We start from the raw sequence: 27240 nt of genomic DNA on the forward strand, positions 1-27240 counted from the left end.
CAAAAATTCCAACTAGTTAAACTTAACTTATCATGGGAATTTAACCAGTTGAAAAGACACTTCACTACTGACAGCAAAAAGCAGTTTTCTGATTGTTTGGGATAAATCTGTAGTTGCCTTTTTCTTTTTCAAGTTGTTTATACCATAATACTAACCAGTTTTAAGATCTTTACTATCGAAGTTCATATATGGTGTTGAACAGTTTGGCCCTATTTAAAACCGTGTTAAATGTTTTGAATCCAGAGAACCTTCTGCTATTGCTATAATATTTTGTGTAGAGGTTACCAACCAAAAAAAGTATGTTTTGATTATATTTTTTCATCTCTTTTTGCAAGCTTCCAGCTTAGGAAAGGTAAAGTTTTCTTCAATCATTGAACTATGGATTAATGTCGACCTGGTGTATCATTTTTGTCTACTTATGTATATTGTTCGGTGCCCTGTGACCAGTACCAATATGACTTGAAAATCAAAAACACTTCAGCTACTTCTGAAAACATATGTGACAAACTGCCACAGACAGAAACGTTTATAAAATATGCATTAACATCAAATACAGTAGCAGTGGGAGGAAAATCACCGTGGATCGTAAAAGCTTCATAGTGAAAAACTGAACTGAAGGTTAAAATTCGCAGAATTAAGGAAAAACTAACGGGAGAAAAACTGCAGGAGCTATCGTACCTGTTGGCTTTGGCAGAGTAATGCAGAGTAAAAACAGAGTAAGATGTAAAATTACATTTGGATGTAACCTGCCATTCATTATGAAAGTCACCGTTTAAAAGGGCATAAAAAGGTATGCTAAGAAAATATACACATACAGACTCATAATTATGATTAATTATCATATGCCAACATGTCACATGGACTTAAATGCAGTGTTTTCATGGGAGTGGCTTAGTGTGTTTGGGGAGTGGCTGGCTTGTTCACACATTTTGCCTTGTTCATCACTACGACAGGCAGAGCCGAAGGCTGAACGGAGATACTCAGTGTAGTACATCACATTCACTAATTGCACCATCTGTGGAGTGTTGTTCAGCTTGTTGTACAAAACCTGTGTTTAGCAGATGGGCTCGAGCGGCCAGCTAGTTGCTCCTTCCTCAAACTGCTTCACCAACTAGTTTTACAAGTTGGAAAAATAAACTTCTGCGAAACACGGCGGAGGACGCGGGCACGTTTTTGAGCACTATCCTGACGCGCGGACTTTACTTCGTGGTATTTATTACCACTTTCCTAGAGTTTTAATTTTTCCCTTTCCTTCCCCCTCTCTGCGTCTGAGGGAGGAAAAAAGAGGTGGACCCACGCTCACTCGCCGGTCTCGTGGCTTCTTTGTATACAGCAGCAGCTGTGTGTAAATGCATGGGCACACAGCGTCTGCTGCTCTTTGAGGGACAGCTTCCTGGGCTCAGTCCAGCGTTCATGTGGATTTCCACAGAAATGAAGCGACTGGTGTAAGGTGTAAAAAGAGGAATATCCAAACTTTACCTGTCCCCCCTTTCTCTTACCGTAATATCTCGTTTAACCCAACAAAGCTTGGGTCAGTTTCGCCGCCTTTCTTTCTCCATCTATCTGTGCGCTTGGATTGTAAACGGCAGAAACAAATTGAGCTCCGTGCAGAGCAGGCTACAACTACAGCTGCGCGGCTCCGTCACACACCATGGATGTAAGATTTTATCCGACTGCCGGTGGAAATTCTATTCCGGGAGATCCACCAAACCTGGATTTTGCCCACTGTTTGGGCTACTACAACTTCAATAAGGTGAGAAATCCTTCCCGTTTCGCGCCGTAGTATTGTGTTGTGCGATCACGTTGGGACTGGAACCACTAGTGCACTGTTTTTAGCTTAATTATTGAAACTCTTACCGATATTAAGTTGATTTAATTAGAATTCCCCTTACTCACTTCCTCCTTCCTTGAATCAGAGTTCTCTTTCCGCCTAATCAGTACTTTCCTCTCTTGCCGCAAACTTTGTTGTTGTTCATTAGGAAAGGAAACGGGAGCACAGGACAAGTGTAGCGGCACAGTGTTACTTTTTGTCCAGCTCAAACCTGCCTCGTCGCACTGCTAAACTCTCACCAGACTGATGTGCTCCACAGTCATGGGCGCTGTTGCCTTTAGGGTTCCGTGTTTCTCAACATCCTGTCATTACAGTTCAAATGTGATTTAAAAAAAAAAAAAAAGATGTAGGCTGTCAGGTACCTGCTCTTCTTCATGACCGTCCACGTCACGCAGTTAAATAAAATGACAACACGATAAAGAAATGGTTGTTGGTCTTTTGGTTAACTACTGTGTATTTAACCTCATTTTCAAACCGCCTTCAGTTCATGTTGTTCACTGCATTTGCAAGCAGTTCTTAGAATGAGCTCCAAGTATCATATTCCTCATTAACATTTCAGGGGGAAAAAAAGCATGCACAAGCAAAAAGAGGAATGGACAGCTCGCTATCTGTTCCGTATGAATCTATTCATTGTCAGCGCTGCGCCGTTTTGTGCACTTATCTTACCCATGGCATCAGTTAAACTCTTGACTGTCATACTGTGCACTACAGTTTTATCTGCCCACTGCCAGGTTGCATGATGTATTTGCATTGTTTACATGTTGATCTGTTCGCTTCCTCGTATTTGTGTACAAACGCCACCGTGTCCGAGCTGTGAATAAGAACAAAGCTGAAGTTTAATAACTCTTGCAACTAGAGCTTATGAGGTTATGTAAAACACAGTTGATGATTTGTAATGTTTTGTCAGTGATGTAACACGCGCACTGTTAGGCCTGTGATCAGTCACTAACTTGACTCTCTTGTATAACAGCAGGAGAGAACATCATTGTGGCAGTCAAAAATAACAGTTTTTTCTGAAGTTTAAACAATGATACACCCCCCTCCCCACCTCAAACACACACAGACACACATGCACACTCAGACACGACACACTACCCCCCCTCTCAAATTATTCAGCCCCGTAATGCAGCTCTGTTTGCAATCTGATGCTGCTTAAAACAGTTACCAGGTTTGTCTCAGTGTTTCATCAGCTCTTTGTCATTTGGCCAAGTTGTCATATGTGCCCAATTTCATCATGTCTTCATCAGCCTCAAGAAACTTTAACCACATTGCTTTGAATTGGTGTAAAAGTTGAAGTGCGATTTTATTCCTGCTCATAAAATCCCCGGGTCAAGTGAAATTTTCCATCTGTAACAGTAATTGGACACAATGCAAAAGGAGGCATAGAGTGAGAGAGAGGGTGGTGAGAAGGTGCTTATCCAGTATCTCTACCAGTTATGTTGGAAAGAGGAAGAGAGAGAGAGAGAGTACAAAGCATGCATTTCATGCTAATTACAATGTCTTTCCACTGTGAACAAATAGGCTCTTTTGCATGCATCTTTCAAATAAGCCTCCAATTTATTTGAATCAGCTTGCTGAAAGGTAGCACAATGCAGAGCGGTTAGTCATCTAAAAGATGTGGCATGCTTACAAGTCACAGAGCTGAAGCATTACTTCTTTAATCTATTTATAAGCTGTCACAGCACCTTTTGCGAGCAGCCAAACTTTCACTAGATTTACAGTTTTGATTTGAAAACAGGCAATACCCACTCAAAATGCTGGCGCAGGAAATGTTCAATTTTAATGACAAGAGAGACAGAAGGGCCCAGAGGCACTTTCAAACATCACAGATTCTTTTAAATTTACAGAAAAATCCAAACGAGTGGCACAAACTTAATTAGGTGCTGCAGTCATGACTAATGAAGCTGCCATTTCTTTCCCTTTTTTTGGCACAGAGATGAAGGTGCTGAAGAGAAACATGCCACAACTTCACAAAGCTGAATAATTCTCATATAAAATCTATTTTGTGAGAAAAATTCCCTCGTTGCAGTTCGGAAAAATTAAACACCGTTTCTCTATTGAAACTGAAATTGTAAAGGCTTTTTTCTGTGGGTTATAAACATTGACTACAGCGTGTGCAGGGTGAGTGACGAGGCTGTCACAGTGGGGTCTATTTCTCTTAAACTACCTTGACTCGAGGGTGAACACGGAACAGGTATGCTCAAGGGCAAAAACACCAAGGCTCCTACTTTTACTGATTGGTTGTTACTTCAGGTAGCGTTGTTTTCAATTTATCTGATAATGACTATTGGTTTTCCTGGCTCTTTGGATTCTTCTAACAACACCTGGTTGTAGTCGGTAAAATTTATAAAAGTTCCCTTTTGAAATTTGATAAACTTTAAATCTGTGTGTGAGCTCATATATATATATATATATATATATATATATATATATATATATATATATATATATATATATATATATATGCACTTATATCTCATTTGTCTAATTTATTATTCAAAGAGATTTCAGTGATGCAACATGGTTAAGGCTGCTTGTTTTCTCTAGGCAAGCTCCTCAGTCAGGCACAACATAAACCAAAGACAAAGAGCTGTTTGGATTTAACTAGTTTTGGTATTTGTAAAAGTCAAATGTGATTGACTTTAATGGTTTCTTGAAAGAGACCCTCTGTTATAGCCATATTTATTGCCATCTGGTCTTTTTTTCCTAAAGGTTTAATAATGTTTCAGATACAGTATCCATTTAGTGTGGGCTTTCATTACCTCCAGGCGCCAAGAAATCACCAACAGATGTTAATACAAACTCCTCACCTGCACCGGTGCTAACACTGAAGGTTTATTTGGAAAACTAATACCAGCACCACTGAGACATTATAATTCATTGCAGTTGAGAATTGACCATACATTGGAGTATTTTAATGGCAGTATAGCAGAGGGATGTAGATAAACACATTGCTATGAGATCCCATAGCCTTTGTACATGACAAAAGCTACAAAGGGGGGGGGGGGGGGAGTCTTGCAGGATCTCTTATGTGTTGCTGTATAGTGCTGTTAAGAGACATACAACAGTTGTGCTTAATGAAGCATTTTAAAAGGAAAGGGCAAACTATAATTAAACACAGAAATTTGTGACTAAGCTTTTTTTTTAATAATGTTGTCAGCATTTTAACAATTTATATATTCAAAAATCCAAACTGTAGACATGTTTCACCAACCAATTAACTTGCAAAGGTAGCAAACTGATTACTGATTAAGACAGGGTTAATAGTTTGGCGGTTGCACTTTACACTGATTTTTAGATGCACATGCTGTGTTTGCTGTTGCATGAAACCACAGACTATTAACAACAGGTAGTGCCAAATCAACTTGGACTCAGTTGTTAAGGATTACAGCCTTATGTGCAGCATAATAAGTCTTTTCTGAGAAATGATCTTGATGACAAATCCTCTTTAGCTACACATGCTTTATTTAGTTGTTTTTCGACCACATATTGATAAAGGACTCTGGATAATTTGTTTATTGTCGGCTTTGTATTTTATCATCCAGAAGCTATAATATGACAGACTAGCTCTGCTGTTATTCCCTGATGAGAAAGTTCTTCAAGACCCAAAATGATGCACTTCTTAAAGGATTTCACTGAGCGGGGGGAAATGGGCCGTAGGCCATGAACTACTTAGTTTATATGAGCTCTACTGACACATGCATATGTAAGGAAACCTGGAACAACACAGATTTTAAGGTCTGGAGGAAGTGAATTAATGTAGCTTCACATTAGCTAACCCCTGGGCAATAACCTCTTTTGTCCAAAGCATAGTACGTCAGGTTTCTTTTGTCTCTGCTGTCACTTAAGCTCCAGCGGGAGGGAAGGGGTTAACTCTCTTAACCAGGGGGCCTTGTGCATCTCTCCAGTGTACACAGCTGGTGCCATTTCATCACACACATTCTAAACATATCCAAACACAACTTTAAATGTGTGTGCGCGGTAATGCCGTGCGTGCGTGTCTTGGGGAGGGGCAGGGAGGCTGTCTGCTTTGTCAAACTCAACACTTGATGGATATGACTCCAAGGTGCATGTTAAATGTTTAAATGTCCAAGAAGTGAATAGCTGATGTGTTTTGCTGAGTCCTTTAATTGTAGCTTGTCAGGAGATGTAGTTCAGCAGATTTATTAAACACCTAATTTTCCCAGTGAGACAAGAGAGTGTTATTTTTAGTTTGTTCTACACGAAGACGCACTGTGCACTTGGAGCTCCTGTCTGTAAGAATGACTGCTATATGTGACAGACAGCACTACACGCATTTTGTAAATGCCCAGCTCCATTTTCTGCATGCCATTTCTTCTGAGCAACATTAATGGTTGTTGCTTTGATCCCACAAGCATTCTGCAACTGTATGACAATCTGATCCAACAGAGTGGAAAACATAACATCAGGTTGTCCACTTTGTTTATGAGGTGGATGTGACAAATCCTCCAGCTCTGAAATCTTCAACAGACATAGACCATTACCCAGATCAGCACTCGTAAAGACCTTCTGTAATCTTGCCATCACTGCTCATAAATCCACTTCATTACATCTCCTTGTGCATTACTCACCGTGGTTCATTTAGGCAGACCTCACACTATGAAGTTATTTCCCAACTGGTGGATTTGCAAACCATAAGGCACCATTCTATAGACAAGAAACATCTTGCTCTGCTGATTTGGCCTTATGTAATCTCATGTCCAATGAAAAATAGGGGGAAACCACATTAAAAGCAAAAAAAGAAATCATGCTTGCATATAGAGTGTCTTTATGCTGTAGGCTTTCCTTGTGCGTATAGTTTCACCTCAAGGATCCACTCCACTGTTATCTGTCCTCGCCCTGTTTAATAAAACAACAGAAAATTCTCCCTTTTGACTATGTGTAGCTATGTGGCTGTTTCAAAAACATCTCTTCCAGTGGTATAAAGAGAACAGATGCACAGTGTTGTCATGTAAACAACATCACTACACCGTTCAAATCATGAATCATAACAAAAGATTATTTTAAGTTATTACAGAAGAATTGTTTTTTTCTTTTCAGTGTTTTAAGGACTTTCTGGGTATCTGCTTTCTGGATAAATCAACACTTGTTCTCATTTGGATAGCTTTAAAAAATGTAAATTAACATCATTTAGATCTTTAAGTTCTTAGTTACATGTGGAGCCGTTATGAATTTTCTCAAATATCTAATTAGTTAATGCATCATTAAAATCCAAATGAAAAATGGCGGTAATAATTTCACTGCTGACTTCATTAAAACATATGTTGAAGTTGTATGGCAAAGCATTAGCATGAGCTGAGCTCACTTAAAAAGCACCCATAACTCAGAGATGCACCAAAAGATGGAACCACCACAGAGTTTGCTATACAAGTGGAAAAGATGACATTATCCAGGTCAGCCAGGGGGTTGAGATTTAGCTTTAGGGTTTGATGTCTTAAGATAAGACTGAGAGTTTACTCAAATACCAAACAGAGTTGGCGTACAAGAGGTTTGTTAAGCTGTGACATGAGGAGGTACGCATTGCCTTTTTAGATGTGCAATATGTACGATTTTTTTAGTTTCAAAACAATAAGTTAAATGATTGACAGTGTGGAAAAATGAATGGTTGTGAGGTTATGTAAAAGGTGTCTGTGTCATTGCAGAGGTTGCCTGAAGCGCAAAGTAGCACTCACCCAAATCCTCATGGGATTGTAGTATGTAATCCCGATGTACAGCACTACAAGATCATGGTGTCTATGATTCTTGTTGATCATATGACAGGAAATCAATGAAATGGTAAATGGTTTTTGAAAAGAAGGATTAACTAAGAGGTTTTGTGTTAGCATATGTTACCAATATGATGGTTCCTTGCATACATGTTGTTGTGTACAATTCTTAAACAACACCAACCTCTTCTAGTGTAATGCACCTTTAAGTTATGTAAGGCCAAAGATATCATTAACCTTCAGAAGTTCTATTGAATGAGTCAATGCTGTGCCCATTTCTGTTCAAGACAGAGAGATTAAGAGAGATTTTCCACTATGATCAACTGTTTTAATCTGGTTTTGGCTCACTACATTTTTGACAGCTTCAACCTTGCTGACTTATTAAAAAGAGGAAGAAGAACCCCCTGTGCTCCAGAAAACAGTTTTTTAACCATGAATTAAGCAGTTTCAAAAGGACCAGTCAATCACTTCTGGTTGGCTGATTCAATAAGTGTTGTGTCCCTTTAGTGGTTAGCCTCGCTGTTAAGACGCATTCATTTTTAAAGCTTTCCAGAGAGGCAGCCATTCCATGTTTCATAGATCTAATGTCCAATTCTCTTAATGGGCTCACAGACTGTATCAAAACATTCTGCAGTTTTCCTTTTAACTTGACTTGCTTGACTTAAGCCTTTGGCTTGTTGTCAGGCGCACAGGCCACTGATGGATGTCTCATACAGTTATGGGTAATATTTTTTTAGCAGTGCAGGTTGAATTTATTGCTTCTGTTTTCACATTTAGACTTTATTCTTTAATTTCTGCATCTAAATGACCTTTGAGTTAGATAAATACTGAAAACTATTCAAAATTGAGATATTTTACTAAAAGGGATAAACACTGGTTGGGGGTTGAATTTGTTATATGCTTCAGTTTGCTTTAACTGTTAAAACGAAACCAGCCTCATCATAGATATTATTATTCATGATCCCAACCTTTGTTCATATATCAGGTTGAGTGTGAATTTCTCTCTCATTACAGGGCTATGAGCTGCAGGTGTGTAGTATTACTTGTTACACAGTGTGATTAATCCTCCCTTTTTTCTGCTGCCCCCCTCCTACATCACACATTCCCATAATGCAGCTTGTTACCAGGTTGCACTAAAAGGACTGACAATAGTAGCAGGTGTGCAAATATCCCTTAGACCCGTTGGACAAAGAGCTTAAATAATGTAGGTAAATAAAACTTTTGTTTGAATGGCAAAATGGATGGCATGTTTTCAAGCAGAACTGCATCAGAGTTCAAGGAAGACTAACTTGAAAGAAAACCTGTTTATCATGCAGGAAACGATGAAAGCACTCCTTTAAAAATTAAAAATTGGATGTATTTGACACTTTCTGGTAAAATGTATAACCTTGATTACCGTTTTGCCCCCTGTTTACACAATGTCTCAAAGTGTGAGTCAGTTAGATGATATTTTCTTTTCATAGTAACTACCATAGCAGGAATACTGCTGCCTACAGACCTGCGTTACCCCTTAAACAAGAGTTTTAATAGTCCCCAGAGTTAAAAAATCTGCTATCTCAACCTGCAGCAGCTTGATTCAATTTTCTATAAACATACTTAAGACTGATAGGAATCCTCTGATATGACTACTTTGGGGTTTTTTTTGTCATTGTTATTCAGTTGCAGTGAATCAAGCTCTCGTTACACAGCGCTGATTGCTCGAGGATTGTCTTTTTCTTTTTAGTCCCTAAGGGGAGTGAAACGGCTCTTCTTAAATGTTTGCCCTTTGATATCTCTTTCATACCTTGGTTTGTCAGAAATGTCTTTGTATCCATTTTCTTTAACAAGGCCACAGGAATTCAACAACAATAACTTGTATTTCAGCTGTCTGTTTTGCCATCACTCTTTATTTCTGCGCAGACCCGACCTGAAGAATGAGACACGGCACACTGAACTTTTTCAATATTGATCTAAGATGATAATCTTTTCCTCGCCCTCAACCAACAGCTTTTTTTTATGGCTCCCATAAATCCAGAAAGATTTTAATCTCTATTTGTCAGGAGTAAATCCTGTGGGGAACGCAAATTAAACATATTCAGCATTTAAAAAAAACAAAATGGGGAAAAAAAACCCTCTTGTCTTCCGTCTGACATTATTCTTTTGGTTATAATTGCCCATCAGCTGTCCTCATTTGAATAAACAGCTCTCAACATGTTACTGAAATAACACTGCTTTGAGAATTCTTCCAAGAGATTTTCTATTTGATGAAAATCATGCAGTATTCATGAATCTATCTAGTTTTTATTCAGTTCCACAATAAAAAGGAACAATGGACACGGCCTCAGTAAAAGCTCCAACCACATAATAAAGGTCCATTCTCCAGAAACCTCAATTGCGGGATTATGAATGGAGGCCATGAAATTCTTGAGTCAACTTCTGATATTTCTGTGAGGTGAAATTGAGGCTCATTCACAGCATGTCCTTGTTTACTGTCATGTGCATGTATGTTTCTGCTGGCTTGTGAGCTCTTGCATGTGGTCGTAGTGTGGGATGGCAGAAGTAGAAACAAGATCAAGGTCTGTGAGGCCTTTACATTGGCCAGGGCTTTCCTTCTGCGGACAGCCACTGACAATTCATTTAAATGACATTCCTTCCAAGGAACCTGATCGAGTTTCTAATCTGTGGTGGTTCTGACTCAATAGTGTAACTTTTCAAATACCTGCACAACCTTGGAAAACATTTTTTTAAGGAGTTCCAATATTATTTTTCTCCCCCGCTGATAAACAAGAAGAGAAACTGAATGATTACAATGTTTCAAAAGCATTACAGGCATCTGATTAAAGTGTTAGGTTGGAGTTAGCCAAGGTTAACCGTCCATAATGAAACACTTTGAAAATAATGATACGCTGCATGGTTTTATGAAGGCTTGTGGCTGCTCAGCTCAGCAGTGGTGACCTTCAGCAGTTCCACGAGCTAATCGTGGCAATCCCGCAGCACCCCTGTAGTTTTGAGACTCCATTAGCTTCTGATATGCATCCAGGAGAGCAGAGCTTGCACAAGGTCTTCCTCTTAAACCATCCTTGTGTCACTGAGGTGCCTGGCCAACTTCCCTTTCAAGTGACACCGAGAGATTTGTCGTCAGCTCCCACTTTGATTTGAATGCGGCTGTTAATATTTTATGGGTTTATTGTTTTGCCTTGTGCATTAATGCATAAGACTATGGTGTCAAATTCTCCTATATCCCCAAGTCTGAGAGGTTTATCAGTAATTGGCACTTCTACTAAATGTTCTCGAGCTGTTGTTAATTGCTTGTTTAACAGCCAGTAAATTCTCTTTGAATAGTGTTGCTGTTGAAATAGCGTTGCATCGGGTTCTGCAAATAAGTATTTTTGCTGATTTGTACCATTTTCTGCTGTGTGGGTGGGGTGGGTAGAGTGGGATGCATGTAAATTGCTGCATTATTCTGCTGGCATGCTTGACAATCAGGCAAATTCCTAACAGCTTTAGTTGATTTAACATTCAATTTCAATCAAACATGTACCCAGCTTGTAGCATGATACTCGGTTTAGCCAGTCCTAACATAGCTGTTGACAGGTAAAGGGACAACTATGTGTTCATCTTTTAGTGTTGGAATCCACAATAATGCATTCCCAACAGGAACTAATTAACAAATAAGAATAATTGCCCAGTTCTTTCATTCATCACCACAGTCTCTCATAACATGCAAGCTTCAAGCAGGAACAACAAAGTAGTACATAAATCAAAGTAGTTTCCTTTGCCAAGCCAGAACCCCCTGGGAGGTACCTTGGTGCTTAATTAAAATCCAGAAGGATCATGTTTTAAGTGTAGGTGAGCGAGCACTGAATAACAATGACAAACCATGCCCCAGAGCATTAGTGGTGTGTTTTTGAAAAAGAATAACAACATCTTTTTCTTTTTTTCCCCTTGTAGAAAATAAATGAGATTTAATGTGAAAGAAGAAAGCTGTTTTCAGTACATTTTGGCACACAGATATTTGTAAATGTTGCCTTGTCTCCAGAACCAGACAAAATCAGGATTGACATATTAATGTTATAATTAAGCATACAGAATTCAAATGAAACGGCTCATTGTTACACATTTGATGTTCTTTCTTTCTGCGCACTGTTTCCTATTCCTGATTTTGGTTTGCGAGTCCTCACATGTATAAACCAACTGCAGAATATAAAGGTGCACTTGGGAAATTGTCACTACAATATCTGTATTGGAACATAGAGATTTATGTCAAATGGATGGTCACAGTGGCAGACCTTCAGGCTATTGTTGTCCCTGATCTTTGAGGTTACAGATCTGATGTTTCTGCACTCTCTGCCCTTCAACCAGTGATACAGTGGGAAATGATTAAATCCACACAACGTGGAGTCACATTTTAAACAGATGACGATCAGAATATAAACTGTCCTACATACATGCTGTTTCTGCAAGCGTTATAACTCTGATGTTCACTGGCTCCCAGGAAAGGCTAAAAAAAGGAAAAGTACATTTCAAAAGGGAATGTGTAGTTATCAGGAGAAGAAAAACTCTCCCAAGTCAAATCCGCTCAATTACAGAGCTCTGGAGAGCTATCCCCAAGCAGCCCTTCCATTGGCTAATCAGTCACAGCAAATTGTAGTGGTGAATATTTCAGACTCGACATATTTGAATAAAGCCATCATGATTATTTCACTGTTGTACAGTACTCTCGAATAATTTTCACAGCCTTCAGCTGGGGCCAGCATAAACTGCATAACTCCTGATTTTTTTTCTTTTCTTTTTTTAAAAAGGAAGGGAAAAGTCAAGGGAGAAAAGCAGACACAAGGGCTGTCAGTCAATGTGGCAAGCTAATTGGGTCGATCTCTTTAGCGAAAGATGAATGAAGAGATTAACTCTCCCTATGTGTCCAGTGAATCTCCCCCTCTGGCTCCAGGTAAATTAGCTGATGACAAGTTGACAGTGGGATTTCTGTTCCGCACTCCTGCTTAAACCTGTAGTCGGTAGTTTACAGCATGGCGCCCCCTGTTGAAATCACTGATTTTTCTCATTACAGGCTTTATTTATATATTGATTAATTGGATCGGTGGAATTTATCTTTCGAGGCTTGTTACACGACTACTCCAGAGTGGGTGGAGAAACATTTTCATATACACGTCGGCCATTTACATTTAGCCGCTCTTCACCTCTGCAAGATATCACACATAGAGATGATCTCTACGGACTGTAGTGTTTATATTTACACTGGCAGAGGATTGGCGATGGGTCAAGCAAACCTAATGAAGATAAATGAAGAGTGATGGGAGAACATGTGCGCGGAAAGGTGCGAGTTCAGAGTAGATTGTCGTGCTGTCATTTATTTTAGTGGAAGAACTCAGCATGGTCCTAAAATAGAGGGCAAGGCTCAAATACAGAAAATGTCAGTGACCCCCCCCCCCCTCCCCCCTTAGCCGCCTGCACTGAAATTAGATAAAAATAGCTCAAAGGGAGTTGTTGTCAAAGCAGAAAATAAGCAAACCTGTACAGGGAGGATTTTTACAGGTACAATGTATTTATTTTCTCTTGTGTGATACCATTGTTAGGGAAATTAAGCCCAGATATGGTTGCTTTTGATTGGCCACAGACTGACAAGTCTTATTAAACAAATGCTTTTGCATTAGTTTTTGTTTAAAAAAAAATGTGTAAACACTTTCCTAACTTATCTTCTCCATTTAAAAATTAAAAATAACAAAATGCCACTTCCACACACAGCAGACCTCTAGGTTTTTCATACGCCTTTGATCTCCAACCTGTCTTTTTACACCGAGGAGAGGAATAGTTTTTGCATTATGACTAAAAGATGTGTAATGTGTCTTTGTTCCGAATCTTTTTAAATGTCAGTGCAATGATACGGAATCAAAGTTGAGGCTTAGTGTTTGTAATTATTCAAAGCTGGTATCTTAATCTCACGCTGCTTTTGAAGTAGGAAATGTTAAAGTGACATTTTGAGTTTAAATACTGTTAAAAACACTAGTGAAGCACTTAGCCTGATGGTGGCTGTCACAAGAAAAACAATGTCTGCGACTCAACAGCTGTCAGGTTTGCTAATGATGTCCTGGTGTGCTGTCAATCTAGCAGATGAACGGACAATAGTATGCCAAGGAGAAAATGCTTGAAACAGCTAATTGCTTCTAAGAGCTCACTCAACCATTCTGTAACTACTATGTGTTCACAGATGTCTTTTCCAGCTGCTATTTCATTATGGAACTCAAAGACATTACAGAAGCAATGTACTGGCTTTCTTTACGAGCCTGTGTTGTTGCACATCAAGTCTTAATGATTATAGATACATTATTGCAACCACAGGTGGAAGAAAATAACAGAGCACGGCATCTATATTCGTGCATTTTCATTATTTTACCTAATTTGCTCCCATCATTCCGTTAATCTCTGCCAACTTGTTGATTGTCAGTTTGGAGACGCATTTCTGGAGAGGAGCCCGAGAGTATTTGCAGCCGGACCTCTGTCAGTAGCGCCAAGCAACACAGCCACAAATTGGAATGTGGTACAGTTCTGGGAAAGCAGCCAAGATTTAAATTAGACAATAACCTCTGCTCTCTCTATATTGCCTCTCTTTTCCAGCTGCAGGCCTAGCCATTTGTTTAATACAGTCAGCCCTGTAGTATATAATAGACTGATATACGAGTCACTGCTCAGCAGTTTGTGCTTTTCAGATTTATAGAGATTGAACAACTGGCTGGTTTGTGCATACTGGTCTTCTGCTAAGAATACCAGAAAAGACACAGGTTGCATACATGAAGATTTTAATGGGCTTGAGAATTATGATGAAAAATGGGACTAACCCTCCAGTTTACTAATTGCTGTTAATGCCTTTTGTAAACATTTCTCAAAAGAAAGAAATAGATTTTATATTTGATAGCTTTAAATACTGTTAAACTGGGCTAATTACTTGATAACATTGCTCAAAAACACGCTATAGAATACATTAGGCTTTTAATGGACTGAATAGTTTGATGTTAATGCTCTCACCACTTTAGGCTTTTACATCGTTTTATATCCAACATTAGCAGATAAGAAATAGAGGATTGTTTTGAGTCCAGCACTAAAAGCTCTTGACTGTGCACATTCCCAGAGCCATTCATAATGATTGTATTAGTCAGTAACAGCACACAGGGAATTTTAAAAAAAAAAAAAAGGGGGGGGGGGGAGTGTCTGTGCTCCACTCCCTGCAGCTTTCAGTGGATCTTTATGTGAAGTCCTAGTGACAAAGCCATTTGACAAATCAGGAAAAAAGTACAACCATTAGTGCCATCAGAAGCAAACCTGTTTCCACTGGCACAAAGCTGTTCCTCTACTTTTTGACATTTGACCATTTAAAAAAAAAAAAATACTATTAGCTTCTTTAACCTGATAGCAGCCTTGTGCTGGAATGAATGGCAAGCAGAACAGGACAAGCTTAGGTTAAAATCCACACCCCGATACCATCTTGAGTTGGAGTTGCATCAAAGCTGCTGAAAGTAAACAGCCTTGAGACATGGCTTAGGAGTAAAAGCAAGACAACACCAACAACACAAGCCTCTCTCATGTTACTTCCTCAAGAGCCGTGTGTCCATGCAACGGCAGCAATTGTGAGAAAGCTACACCATGTTTCTGAGGCCCTCTCCATTGCCTAAGCTCCTTTGTGGCTGTGGGCCAATGGCTTTGCACCCCGCCAAATCAAAGATGGAACCCCATTTAGCTCGCGCTTTCTTTTAGGATTTGCTCTTGAGAGTACATAGCAGACTCAACAGCCAGGGAAAAATGGGATGTTGGATGTTGACCTGCATACTATTGAGGCTGCTGAGCTCAGGCTATTGGTCCATTATGACAAATCCTGAGACCATCTTTGTTTTGGCAACATTTGCAAGTCTTAGGCCTCAGAGAAAACAGTAGCCATGGAGAACCTCTGTGTGCTTTTAGGTCTACTGTGTAACTAGTGCGGTGATATTAGCAGCGACTATGCTATAAAATTAGTCCAGCTACATTTACTGTAAATTACACTTAAAAGTCCACATTTACACAAGAAAGCAGAAGTCTTAGAAGTTTATATTTTAAAGCGACTGGCTACATTTATAATATAAAATAAGAGTAACAAGGACTAATTTTAGTCATGTAGGCATTGCTGCTCTAACATTGGCCATTTTAGTCAGTCTACCCTTTAGTCCAGACTCGATTAGCTCAACAGGATGCGGGACGGAGTACTGTTAAATTTTGTATCCTACATACAGCCAAAGATTCATGATTCCCAACGGTAACAACCGTTTTGCACCAGATTTTCCTTTGTTTTATGACCCATTTCTGATCCCATTTCTATTAGCTGTGACAACTATGTGTATAGTACTCATTAGCAAATGTTAGCATCCTAACACACTAAACTGACATTTTCTATAATTATTTTACATTACCTGCTAAAGATGTGTTGATGCCCCTGATGCCTGACATCTCAAAGCAACTGTGCATAAATACAACTTGACATATCTACTATCTAATAAAGCACTGTACTCTTAGCATAGCAGTTACCAAATCCTATTAATTTAGTGAGCCCATAATTCAAGGTAGAGTGGATTGTCCACTAATTGCAGGGTTGGAGATTTGATCCTTGGTCTCCTTACATGCCGAAGTGCAGGACACTGAGCAACCAGTTCCTTCTAATAGTAGGTATGCATGGCAGCTGCACTGCCTTTGATTTGTTGTTTGTGTGTCTAAGAGAGAGGGGGAGAGAGAATAAGTGAACGACAAACACATTGTAAAGTCTTTTTGTGGAATCTGTATTTAGTAGCAGTTATTTTATTTGGAAAAATGTAAATTTCAATATGAAATCGGTAATTCACATTGTCACTTGATCTGTTTGCCATTATAAAATGTGGTTGAGGTCAAATGTTTTCCTCAAAGAAACTAAAATAAACAGATGCAGTATATGCCAGATGTTTACTTTTAGTCATTGACAACTTTTCTGCCTGACTTTACAAATGCTGTTTCACTCTGGTCTTTTTGTGTCTCCGTGTTATCGCTCTCATACACCGTGTCTGCGCTGAATATAAATTTTGCCCAAAGGAACATGCTGAATACACAAACTATAGTTCGCCTTTTACTGTCTTTTAACACAGCCATAATGACTGGGAAGCTTGAAAAAATATAATATATATTTGCTGAGCTGTGAAATCACTTGTAACTTTTTCCTTTATTTTGATAGTTAAGCTTGTCATTTTGGTTGGACATGCAAACTTATTTTTATGCGCTGTGACGGAATTATAGTGTTCCTTTGCCGTTTGGAGTAATTTAAAGAACAGAGGCTCTGCTTTTGGGTTTGCTTATAACAACACCATCTGTGATGCCCTAAAGTTTCTTATTTTAGAGACTTTAATGATTACACAGTCCAAAAGTTAAAGATCCCCGTTTAACCTTCTCTGATCGAATGCTAAATAAACGTGTCTCACCGTCGGAGCAGAATCCCTACCATTCTGTGGCCAGGAAACAGTCTTTTTGTGAGAGGTTTGATATCTGTGCAGGGGTTGAAAACTGTTCCTCCAGGTCAGTGTTTACTAAAGTAAAGCAAGCTGTGATACCTCTAGCTGAGACTATAGTGGTCTGTGTGGTGTGAAGGGAGGGTAATCACCACACAGCCTGAACAACACTGTCATCAGCTTAGTTCAGATCCCACTTTTTCTCACACCAGCTCCTCTGCACTGTTGTAGGGGTACTACCACTGAGAGGCAAAGGAAGACTGAGATGCTTTCAATGAACTTCCCCTCAATGCTACCTTATGTAGTTAAGGACTAGCAGTCTTAATAGTGGAAGACAGTGCTGGGCTGGGGGGAGTAATGATTTTAGCTTTAAACTGAATTACCAATCGATTCGGCCCGCAGATCAGAACACAGCTTGCTAGCTGACTGTGTGGACATGCTGTGTTGTGGAGTTGCTTTACAAATTGACTGCTGCACACATAGGAGGAAATATATCTATATATGTCAGCTTGCCTCTGCATGCACAGTGGCCTGCTGTGCATGAATAGGCCTTGTGATCACCAGAGACGCAGCTGCAGAGTGTTTATGCTGAATTGGGTTGTAAATGAGCATGTATTTGGTGAGGAGTACCTCTGGAAGATAACTTTCCCAGAGGCTACAACACAGTCCGACCAGTATTGCAGGGAAGGAAACAGTGCTGCTCTTTCTCCAGCCTCCTGCACTCAGTGTGAGAGTTAGCTAAACCTGGTTCTGGGCAGGGCCTTAAAGGAAATTGCATAAAATAATACATCGAAAATCACAGTGGGCTACTTGGGAGCGAAGATTGCGTTTTAACTGTGGTGTTTTCACTGTCTTTTATGGAGACCACTGGAGAACATATTAGCACAAGTGTCATGTTCCAGAGAACACATGCTAGGCTGTGATTACTGAGCTCAAGCTGAACTGTAAAATCGTTTGTCAGCAGTTGATTTGCTTCTGGAAAAGCCCAGGCTCTTGATTGAATTAGTTTGGCGGTTTTCAGTACGGAGCAAGAATGTGTCCAATTTGGTTACCTGCTGACAGACAGCTATGATATTATAACTTTATGATTGTACAGTAAAACCAAGTAGCAGTCTTTTGAAGCTGATTTGAAAATAAAAGAAAACACTCTTTTATGTTTCTCCCTTTTCTGGTGAAAACTGTCACCTTGGATTTTCCCAGTCATGCTTTATCATTTAATTGCCATTGATAAAGCAATATTTGATGTTTGCACTAAAACATATGCACATTTCATTTGTATGCATGAAGAGAAGGCAGCTGTGCTATCAAAGGCTCTTCAGGCTTGTATTCTGTGGATTCTTCGTTGTCCAGTTCATGTTTACTGATAGGATCTGTGTGGTTACTCCATCATATTGGGAGTGAGAGGGGGTCATGTTGGTGCAATATTGTGTTCACCCTGAGGTTGAAATAATTTTGTTTGCTGTAATAGCTGTAAAACACCTTATTTCCCACTGGACATTCTTTCATACAAATGTTCTTGCAGTGGGATTTAAAAGATAGCTGGAAAAAAAATCAAGCAAAATTACACTGGCTTTAGTCAGGAAAAAAAAACATGTTTAAATTGTGATTGGTACTACTGTCTCTGATAATGAATAACTGAAACATTCACTGCGATTTATAAAAAAAAAAAATCTCTGAAATCTAGTCAGAAGACGAATAAGAAAAGCAATACTTTTGCATTTGTAGAAAAATCTAGAAATTCACACGTATCCTATTTGCTGCAAGATTGCTTGGCTTTTCTAAATGCCTGTGATTATTCAGACATTGGAGTCTTTTCACTTCAGGATCAGGGTCCATGTAAGCTCTTAATTCTCTCCTGTTAAACAGTTATTGAAGAAATGTGCTGGTGGTGCAGAAGGCGAAATAAAAACACTGGGAACCCAGCATTTTATGCTGCCGTGTAGCCATGTCTGACTCCTAGCACAGTTCATATTACAGAGCACCTTTATCTGTGAATTCACTCTGTTAGTAAAAGCCTTCTATCCCAAAGCTATTTTAAAGCACCATTTTCTATGGCTTCCTCATGATTCCCCACCGCTGAAAGAAGCAAAGCCCAAATACATAACTGACTTTTTTGGGACTGGGAAGACTGAGGAGGCTGGTTTCTTGCAAGTAGCAAACCTGTCTGGGCTGTGACTGTAGTGCTAGACATTTACAGCCATTTTGTTGTATTTTAGGAGCCTTTATCTTCCAAAAATCAAGCGATCCCATCCTTCAGATTTCCCAAACTTTTCATTTAGGTCTGCATATGGGCAGGCACACAGTTGTTTGACTCTTCACATGGCAGCCACAGCTCTCCTCCAGCTCGTCACATCATTTTAATTACAGGGCCTTCATTGTCTACACTGACCCATTTTAGCGCGGTCCCTTACCGTCAACTGCGCGGTCCCTCCAATCACACTTAATTTAATCTGGCATTTGACTCAATCGGCAATGCCGCAAACATGGGCCCAAAATGGCCCCTACCCCAGAAATGAATTGGGAATAAAAATAACAATCTCCACTCCCTGCTCTGCTTGTCCGCCGAGGCCTCCGGCCCGACATGGTACAGCTTTTAATGGTGAAGATTGATACTGGTAACTGGGGACATTTCTTGGGATGTTAGGCACAGTTCTCTGAGGAGATTCTGAACTGCTCTTAAAGGGGCCTGGATACACAGTAAAACATGAGTCAGAGAGACAGAGCCCAGGGAGTTTAACACTGCTAATTGGCACATGGACTTGACTTGATCATGTTTTCTGTAATGAAGCTGAAGTGATTTGGATCAATATCTTTGTTTTACAGTTTACAATTCAGGGATGCATTTGTGTGATATTTGTTTTATTGGACAAACACACAAAAACTCACACTTTTTTCACTTCTTTTGTGTTTTCTGCGTTACAAAATGGTGTAACATTTCAAGTAATTGAGTTGAAAATGGCTATTAATGAGAGCAGGAAGTTTGCATGGAATCTAGGGCAAATTATTTTTCTTTATTTCAAGGCAACTAAGTAAAAATCAAAAGTTCCTTCTTTTTCACTGTCAATTTTTTCCCTCTAAATTCTCAGGCAACTATTTGCATTGGAGAGCAACTGGTGCCCCCCCTATTTAAAAAAATAAATAAATAAAAAAAATCTTTCATTCAGGCACAGGGCAAGAAGAGGCGGAAGCAGCCCTGCATGAAGCCGTATCTCCCCCACAATCAGAACAATGTTCTAGTGCTTGAATAGAGAAGGATATCTTTGAGACTTCAATTTATTATCTAAAAGAAGAAGGGGAACGGAGTAACACTTCCAAGATAAGCCCAGCACAAGGTTAATTACAAGCTGAGTAGCTGACGTAACCTAGCCATGTCATGACTCAAAGTTCCACACAGCTGGGAAGCGAAGCAGTGCCAGCAATTGACAGTTACTTTTCCAGCAGAGGCTCGTGTGTGTGTGTGTGTGTCTTTATACGTTTGTTCAAATATGTAAACTCAATTGAGTCGGATATAGTTTAGTAGGACAGCTCCAAGTAAGATGGCACTGGAAGCCTAGGTGGCTCAAACCACCTGCTTCAGCAACTGCTAGTGGAGCTTGTGGCTCCCTGTTCTCATTGGTGCGCAACACTGTTAACATTGCTGCTGACTCTCAACTCTCTCTCCAGGGCATAGACTAATTAATGGATACCATTCGCAGTTGATTAGCAGCAGTTCTTTCGGTAATTACATTCGCATACTAACCACTCAGAAGAAAAAGAGTATAGAAAAAAACCCCACAAAGGGCTCGAAAATATATTAATGCACTTCTCAGTTTGCTCTGATCTTAATTTGTTTCCACTATTGTTTGGCTTCTGCTCTGATAAGAAGCATTTTTCTCTCTGCCTCGCTCTCTTTCTGTTCCCTCTCCCCCCGTCTATTAGTTTTTTCACTCATGATGTTTTAAGAGAGTGACTTTGTAATAAACATACAAAAGAGATGACTTCAGAGCTTTGTTAAAAAACAGGTAAAACGTTCTCATGAAGACGCAAACGTGCTGCGTTTCTTTCTCCTCTGAGCTGTGTAGGCTGGGGTTTGCTCTCCTCACTCACAGAGAGGTGCATTGTGCTCGTGGGCCCAGCTGCTAGCCCATAATTCTTCATTCTATGTCCCATTGTTCCTACCTGTCAGCATGGTTGTGTCTATGAAGAAAGGAAGTGGCTGCCATTTTGCCAACAGGCCATGTGTGGGTTGGTAGGGGCGGGGGGGATGTTGTAAAAACATGTTATTTCTTTCCAAAGTACAGGGTTTTGATAGCTTACCAGCTCCCTTAATCACTAATGTGTCTTTACAGTATGGCTCTAACTCACCACTAAAGACTGTATCTATTAATATGTAAATGCTGAAGTAGAAAACATATTTTTGTAATGGATCAGGGGGAAATTAGTTTCTTCATGAACATGGACTTAGTCAAATGTTCCCGTTGACCTAAAATGTACAGCAGCCATAATAAAAACACCCTCTACCTCCTTATTTCCCCCCAGTATCACTCCTCTCCCATAGGTTATTTTAAGTTAATAACCTGCCACTGCATCTTGATACTTGGCTTTGTGATGCAAACATATCCTTAATTGCTATCCCATAAGAGCTGAATAGCTGGACCAGATTCTCATTACCCTGGTTTGAATTGGCCAGGGCCTCTCAAATGCCTCTCATCATGTCACAATAATGGCAGAGTGGCAGAATGTGCTTATGCATGTAGAGACAGGGGTTAACCCAGTGTGCAAATATTCAGAGCCATGTATGACAATCTGTTTGAGTGACAGGTGTTGGTTATGAGAGGGAAGTGAGTTGATTTACACTGGATGTTATCTGGACACCACTCGGCTGATTGTGTTTTTTTTCTCTCTTTGTTTTCATTTCCAGTTCCAGAATAATAACAACTACATGAACATGGCTGAGGCGAATGGTGCCCTGCTCGCTGCTGGGGATGTAAGTATACTGTTTTCCATGAATGTAAACAAATTTGGGTGTGAAAATGAGTCTTTGTTTGTCTTGTTTTTTAAACATGACTAAATAAAATGATAATTTACACCTTTTTTATACATGTTATGGAATAAAGCAGTCTCTGCTTTTGGCGTTTGAATAATTCTTTGAAAATAATGGGATACGGTAGAAGTGCCATGAATAACTGTCAGAATAAGCTTCATATCTGATAGGAAATATTCCTGGAAATGAATGGCTATTTTGCCATCTCAATCAGGAAATAAATTTTTACCATCCAAATTGTTCCTCCTCTCCTTAAAACCTCTTCAGGCTTGGTTGTAACTTGTGAGAGTGGACGCTAATGTGATGTGACTGCTTCAACTATGCTCTGTAAGATGAAGTGATATCTCAGAAAGCTGAGGATAAAAACACCTGTTTTCCTTCTCTTTTCAAAGATGTAATAAAGAAGCATAAACAAACTCCGTAGCTGTGTCACTCTTTGAGCTGTGCTATCTCCTGGCACTTACAGAAAGTGAAATGTCACCAGCAATCTTTGGCTGAGGAGCTGCTGGAAAAACTGTGTACTATACTGTCACATTGAAAAGAATAAGGGTGCAGTTGTTCTTCTGGAGGTATATAACGGACTCTGTGAGCCATAGCAGTCCTAACTGTGTGCTAAATTTATCCATTTTATTCCCCCTCCACCCACTCGGCTGCCCTGTCATTAGAGACAAGTGCACCAAAAATACCCATCATCCTCTGTGGTTCAAACTGTCTAATCTCATCCAGTTTAGCAGGGGAGATTGATCTGGCTTCAAAACCCAAAGCAAAGCATCATTACATAGTAGCTCCAAAATACTGAAATAGATGTCATTGTTAACCGTATTGTTTTCATTCATGTCAGTTGGGCAGCAGGGATGCAACTGTGACATTCAAACTCGGGCAACTACACAGAAGTGTCTGGAGCGCATGACCTCATGTTCATAAAGTGGCTGCTTCACAAAGCCGCAGAGTATTATGGAAGAAGTCTAATTTTCCCCCACATTTACGCTGAGTGGGCGCATCCTCTGTATCCACGGGCTGCTGAGGCCCACTGCAGCAGGGACCATGCCGACACAGGCTGCTTGGAGAGCGTTCAGCCCCCAGCTGTGAGGGCCCACTGTGGCAGTAAGTGAAAGCGGGGGGGAATGGGCTGGGGGTGCACTCCTTAATAAAAACAGCCCAGCTCATTTGCATTTTATCAAAAGGAACAACTGTTTCCAGTGTTAGGGCACAGATGGTATTGTGCTTTGAAGGAAAGAAAGAGCAAGAAGAAGCCTTAAGCATAGGGTTTTCTTGTCAAGATTTGGAGTGTCCAAAGTATTGTTTGTTGCAATCTGAGCTAAAGTGAGATTAAAGTGATTTCCACTTTGAGTTGTGAGGTTTCACACCATATGTACAATAGCACTGGTTAAATGTACCGATTGTGTCTGGTTTGTGTTGTGGCTACAGGAGAGGAAAGGAAGTCTCCTTTATGAAGGCTCCATGATAAACACGGCAAAGTTAAATTTACGCCCCCACGTTTGGTTAGTTATTGTTTTCAAATCGAGCCATAGGGATACTTTGCCTACTCTTTCATGTGTAAGAATAAGCATGGGTTATTCCTTGCTTCAAAATTACTATATATACAGATGTTTTGCTTTACCACAAATGACTTAAAGCAAAAACAATGCAAACCTGTTTACGTCCAGCTACTCTTTATTTACACAGCAGATACTGTATATTTAAAACTGCACACAGTGTGTGAGATTGCTTCTGCTTCAGAGCGACAGACTCGCATTGCTGTTTGAATGGCTGTTGTATCATTTACCTTATGCACTTAGAGAATGAGATAAGATGACCTTGGTGTGCCTGGTAAAGCATACATCCTAGGAGAGAAAGGTTGACTGCTTTCCTAAGTGAAAAGGATACTGTACACTGAGATTGTGTTCCACTCAGATGTATCACTTTACTTTCCTAATCAAATTAGCATCATGTAATGAACTATAAATATGTAGAAATGGACTACAAATGATCCAAATTTGAAATAGTGCCGATTAGGGGTGCCATGGTTGATGTTGTCATTTGAGTAGCTGCACTCTGCCTGTCTAGATATTTGAAACTGGATCCTCGGTCCAGCCTCTATTGATTCTGAGGCCTATTATATGCAGTAATTGCATGCTGCTGCCTTTAACAACTCTTGGTTATTACATCTGTGAATTGCATTACTACATTTATTGAACGACTGGAAATATTGCCTGAAAAGCTTTTTCTTCCTCTTGTTCTGATATTGAAAGAGCTCCAAGGCACCGCAGGGATAATCCACTGGAAGGGAAAATTCAGTGATTCCCATCCCAGTCACATCCCTTTTATATTTCTGTAGTTCATACATTCTCTATAAACCAATGTTATACTGTTTATGACAACATTTTGTGTTTACACTAAAGTCTTGTGCTTTCATTCTTTTCCACTGCATGCTAGCAACAGGACTCTTGGGGATAACTTGTCCTTGAGCACCATAATAAGGTTGACATTTTTGGCTTTCAGTGACATCTTGAAAATGAAAAGGAAAGCATGGGCTGCCAAGAGATTTGGTACATATATTTATTATGAAACCAAGGGGACTGATGCTGAAACATTCAGTTCCACATATTTCAGAAAAGATATTCAATCAGGTTCTGCCTAAACTATGGAATATCTTTACTAGACAGAGTAATTTAGACAAAAATAAACTAACTATAAAAAACACATGCGCAGAGAATCAAGTCATAGTTCCTAGATATGCACAACTTTCTAGTATCATTCTACTTTTTGCTCTGCTCAGAGCTCCTTTTGCAGCAACATATGCTAAACATTTTTGTTAAAGTGAAGTGCAACGAAATGAAACATAATTCAAGTTAATAACTGAAGTTACATTTGTCATTTCTCTTAACTTTTTAAAGTTTATCTATGATACAAGTTTATCTATGGCACCATTTTTACTTGTGTTTTTACTATGACACAAGTAAAAATGGGAAAAGGGATATTTAAATCATTTGCATTGTCAGTGCAAACATTGAGGATGCTGTTCAACAAGACTTTGAGTTAAGCTTATATTTTTGTAAATTTTCCTTGACAGATGAAGTGATTGATTGATTATTGCTTTTATCTAAAATCACATAGATCCTACACTGAAAATTGACCCAGCACAATATAACAACTGTTGAGAATTTCTCTTGGTACAATTTGGGCTGATCCACCTCCAATGGGTTCTAAGAACTGGGGGATTTCCCACACACCTGCTTAGGATGCTCATGCTGGGTACATCAGGCCTCTCTGTTACAAGCCCTTGTCTGTCCTCAGACCACTGAACCATGTGTCTGCCAATGGAAACACACACACACACACACACACACACACACACACACAATCCTTCTCTCTTTCTGTCTGTTGTGTTCTGCTTTGCCCACCCCTTAACATGTACATGCCTGCACTTCCCAAGCCAGCATCTGGCTTGGCACTTGGCTTTACTGAGCCTTTCAGAACAATTTAAATGGATAATCAGGCTGGTGATGCGAAGAAAGTGGATTGTGCATCTCTTAATCTCCGATCAGAGCCCCCTAAGCTGCTCCTGGTGAAGAATTAAACTGGCTTTATGTGAAATGACACCAGACAGTGTGCAACACTGTAACACTCTGTGGGATCCAGTAAAATCTGGCACCTCTTCCCTAGGGAGAGGGCCTTCTCTACACAGACAGCTGACATCTTCCATAACCTCCCCCCTATATGAGGCAAAAACTCCATGTCTCCATTATCAGTGCCCCTGGTGTTGATGTTAATTTGTATCATCATTAACAGAGTGAGGCAAAGCATACAGGCGCAGACTGTGATACTGATCTTGCTCCATCTTCCCACATCCACTGTGATTTTTGCTTTCGCTATCCTCCACTTCCATGCTGTTTAGCAGATACTAAACACCAGCATTCCTCTCCACCAAGTCTGTGTTTCACTTAAAGGTCACAGTCATGCTTGTACTGCTCCCTTACAAAAGTGTAGCTGACCTCAGCCAACCTTCCTCTTTGACATTTGTCTCAAATCTCTAGGTTGGCTTTGTAATTCAGGCCACAATGCACCAGAATATAGGAGCCAGTGCCCTATATAGTACTGCCCTGATTTACCTTACACAGTGTAACACCACAGGAAACCTACTTAGATCAGCAAATAGTATTCATAGTCGAGTAGAGCAAAAAAATGCAAGTGATGTTTTTTCCCCCCCCTCAAAAACATCCCCGCAGGGCTTACGTGGATGAATGTGGCCATAGAATCACAGCCTAAGCAGTGTATCTGGCTGTAGTGGACAAGGCAAGACCGAGACAGGATGAAACTCTCCTGTTAGAGAGATTATGATAGAGTGCCAATGTCTTCAGATTGTTGTAGGATGTGATCCAGATGAGACTGGGGCAATAGATCTGAAGGCTGGTATGGGGATTGACCCTGCTCCACGGGGGAAGTTGAAAAAGTTGAATGACGGCTGTGATGATAGACGATCTCTGATCTTTTCCATGTGCTACTGGAACATTTTGTCCATGACTCATGACAGTTTTGTTTTATTAACCTTATAAACGTACACTGGGTTTTCGTTCACATGCTGCTGAACAGGCATTATTGTGAACTAACTTTCAGTGGTTTTTGAGTGGACTGGAGCATAGTATGACAACAGTGGACTGTTAGTAAATGCTCCTAAGGTGCTTGTGATTTATTTCACACTTTGAGAGCCAGAGGCCTGGAATATGACCTTAGCTCCTTCCGAAAGGAGAACTGATTCTCTAGCTATGAAACAAGCACTGAAAAGTGAAGCAGTGGTAGGGAGCAGGAAGAGAGAAAGAAAATGGGAGAATAAAAACTCTATTAGCTTCTCCCGCCACTGGAATTCATCAGTGCTTGTCAAGACAGCTGCCCTGAGTAGGCAATGAATTAGTTTCAAGTGTCTGTGTGCTAAAGCAAGCAAAGGGAACATTAATACTCCCTAATCAAGGTCTGTGTTGGCATATTCCCTCCCTTGTCTCTATTCTGTTATTCTATCCCCTACCTACCAGAGGCAGAGCAGAGGAAGACGGGGTTGTTAATATCAGGTTTATAGGTGTTTTAGATAACACATCTTCACCTCTGCTGAGGTTAAGGTCCCCATTCCTGTTTGTACACCATGCCAGAACTACAGGATGTTGAATGATGCTT

At 39.9% G+C, this 27240-nt stretch overlaps 1 protein-coding gene across 1 annotated transcript in view; it reads left to right on the forward strand.

The window, feature by feature from the left end:
- The first annotated feature begins 923 nt into the window (after positions 1–923).
- The window catches only part of tox3 (TOX high mobility group box family member 3), a 37101-nt gene continuing 10784 nt past the window's right edge, over positions 924–27240 (forward strand). The window contains exons 1-2 of the mRNA XM_085156573.1: positions 924–1753; positions 21949–22014. Coding sequence (XP_085012699.1) covers positions 1652–1753; positions 21949–22014 — 168 coding nt within the window. The 5' untranslated portion in view covers positions 924–1651. The remainder of the gene's footprint in view (positions 1754–21948; positions 22015–27240) is intronic.

Source organism: Neolamprologus multifasciatus, chromosome 1 (assembly GCF_963576455.1).
Source record: "Neolamprologus multifasciatus chromosome 1, fNeoMul1.2, whole genome shotgun sequence".
In the NCBI taxonomy this organism is placed as follows: domain Eukaryota; kingdom Metazoa; phylum Chordata; class Actinopteri; order Cichliformes; family Cichlidae; genus Neolamprologus; species Neolamprologus multifasciatus.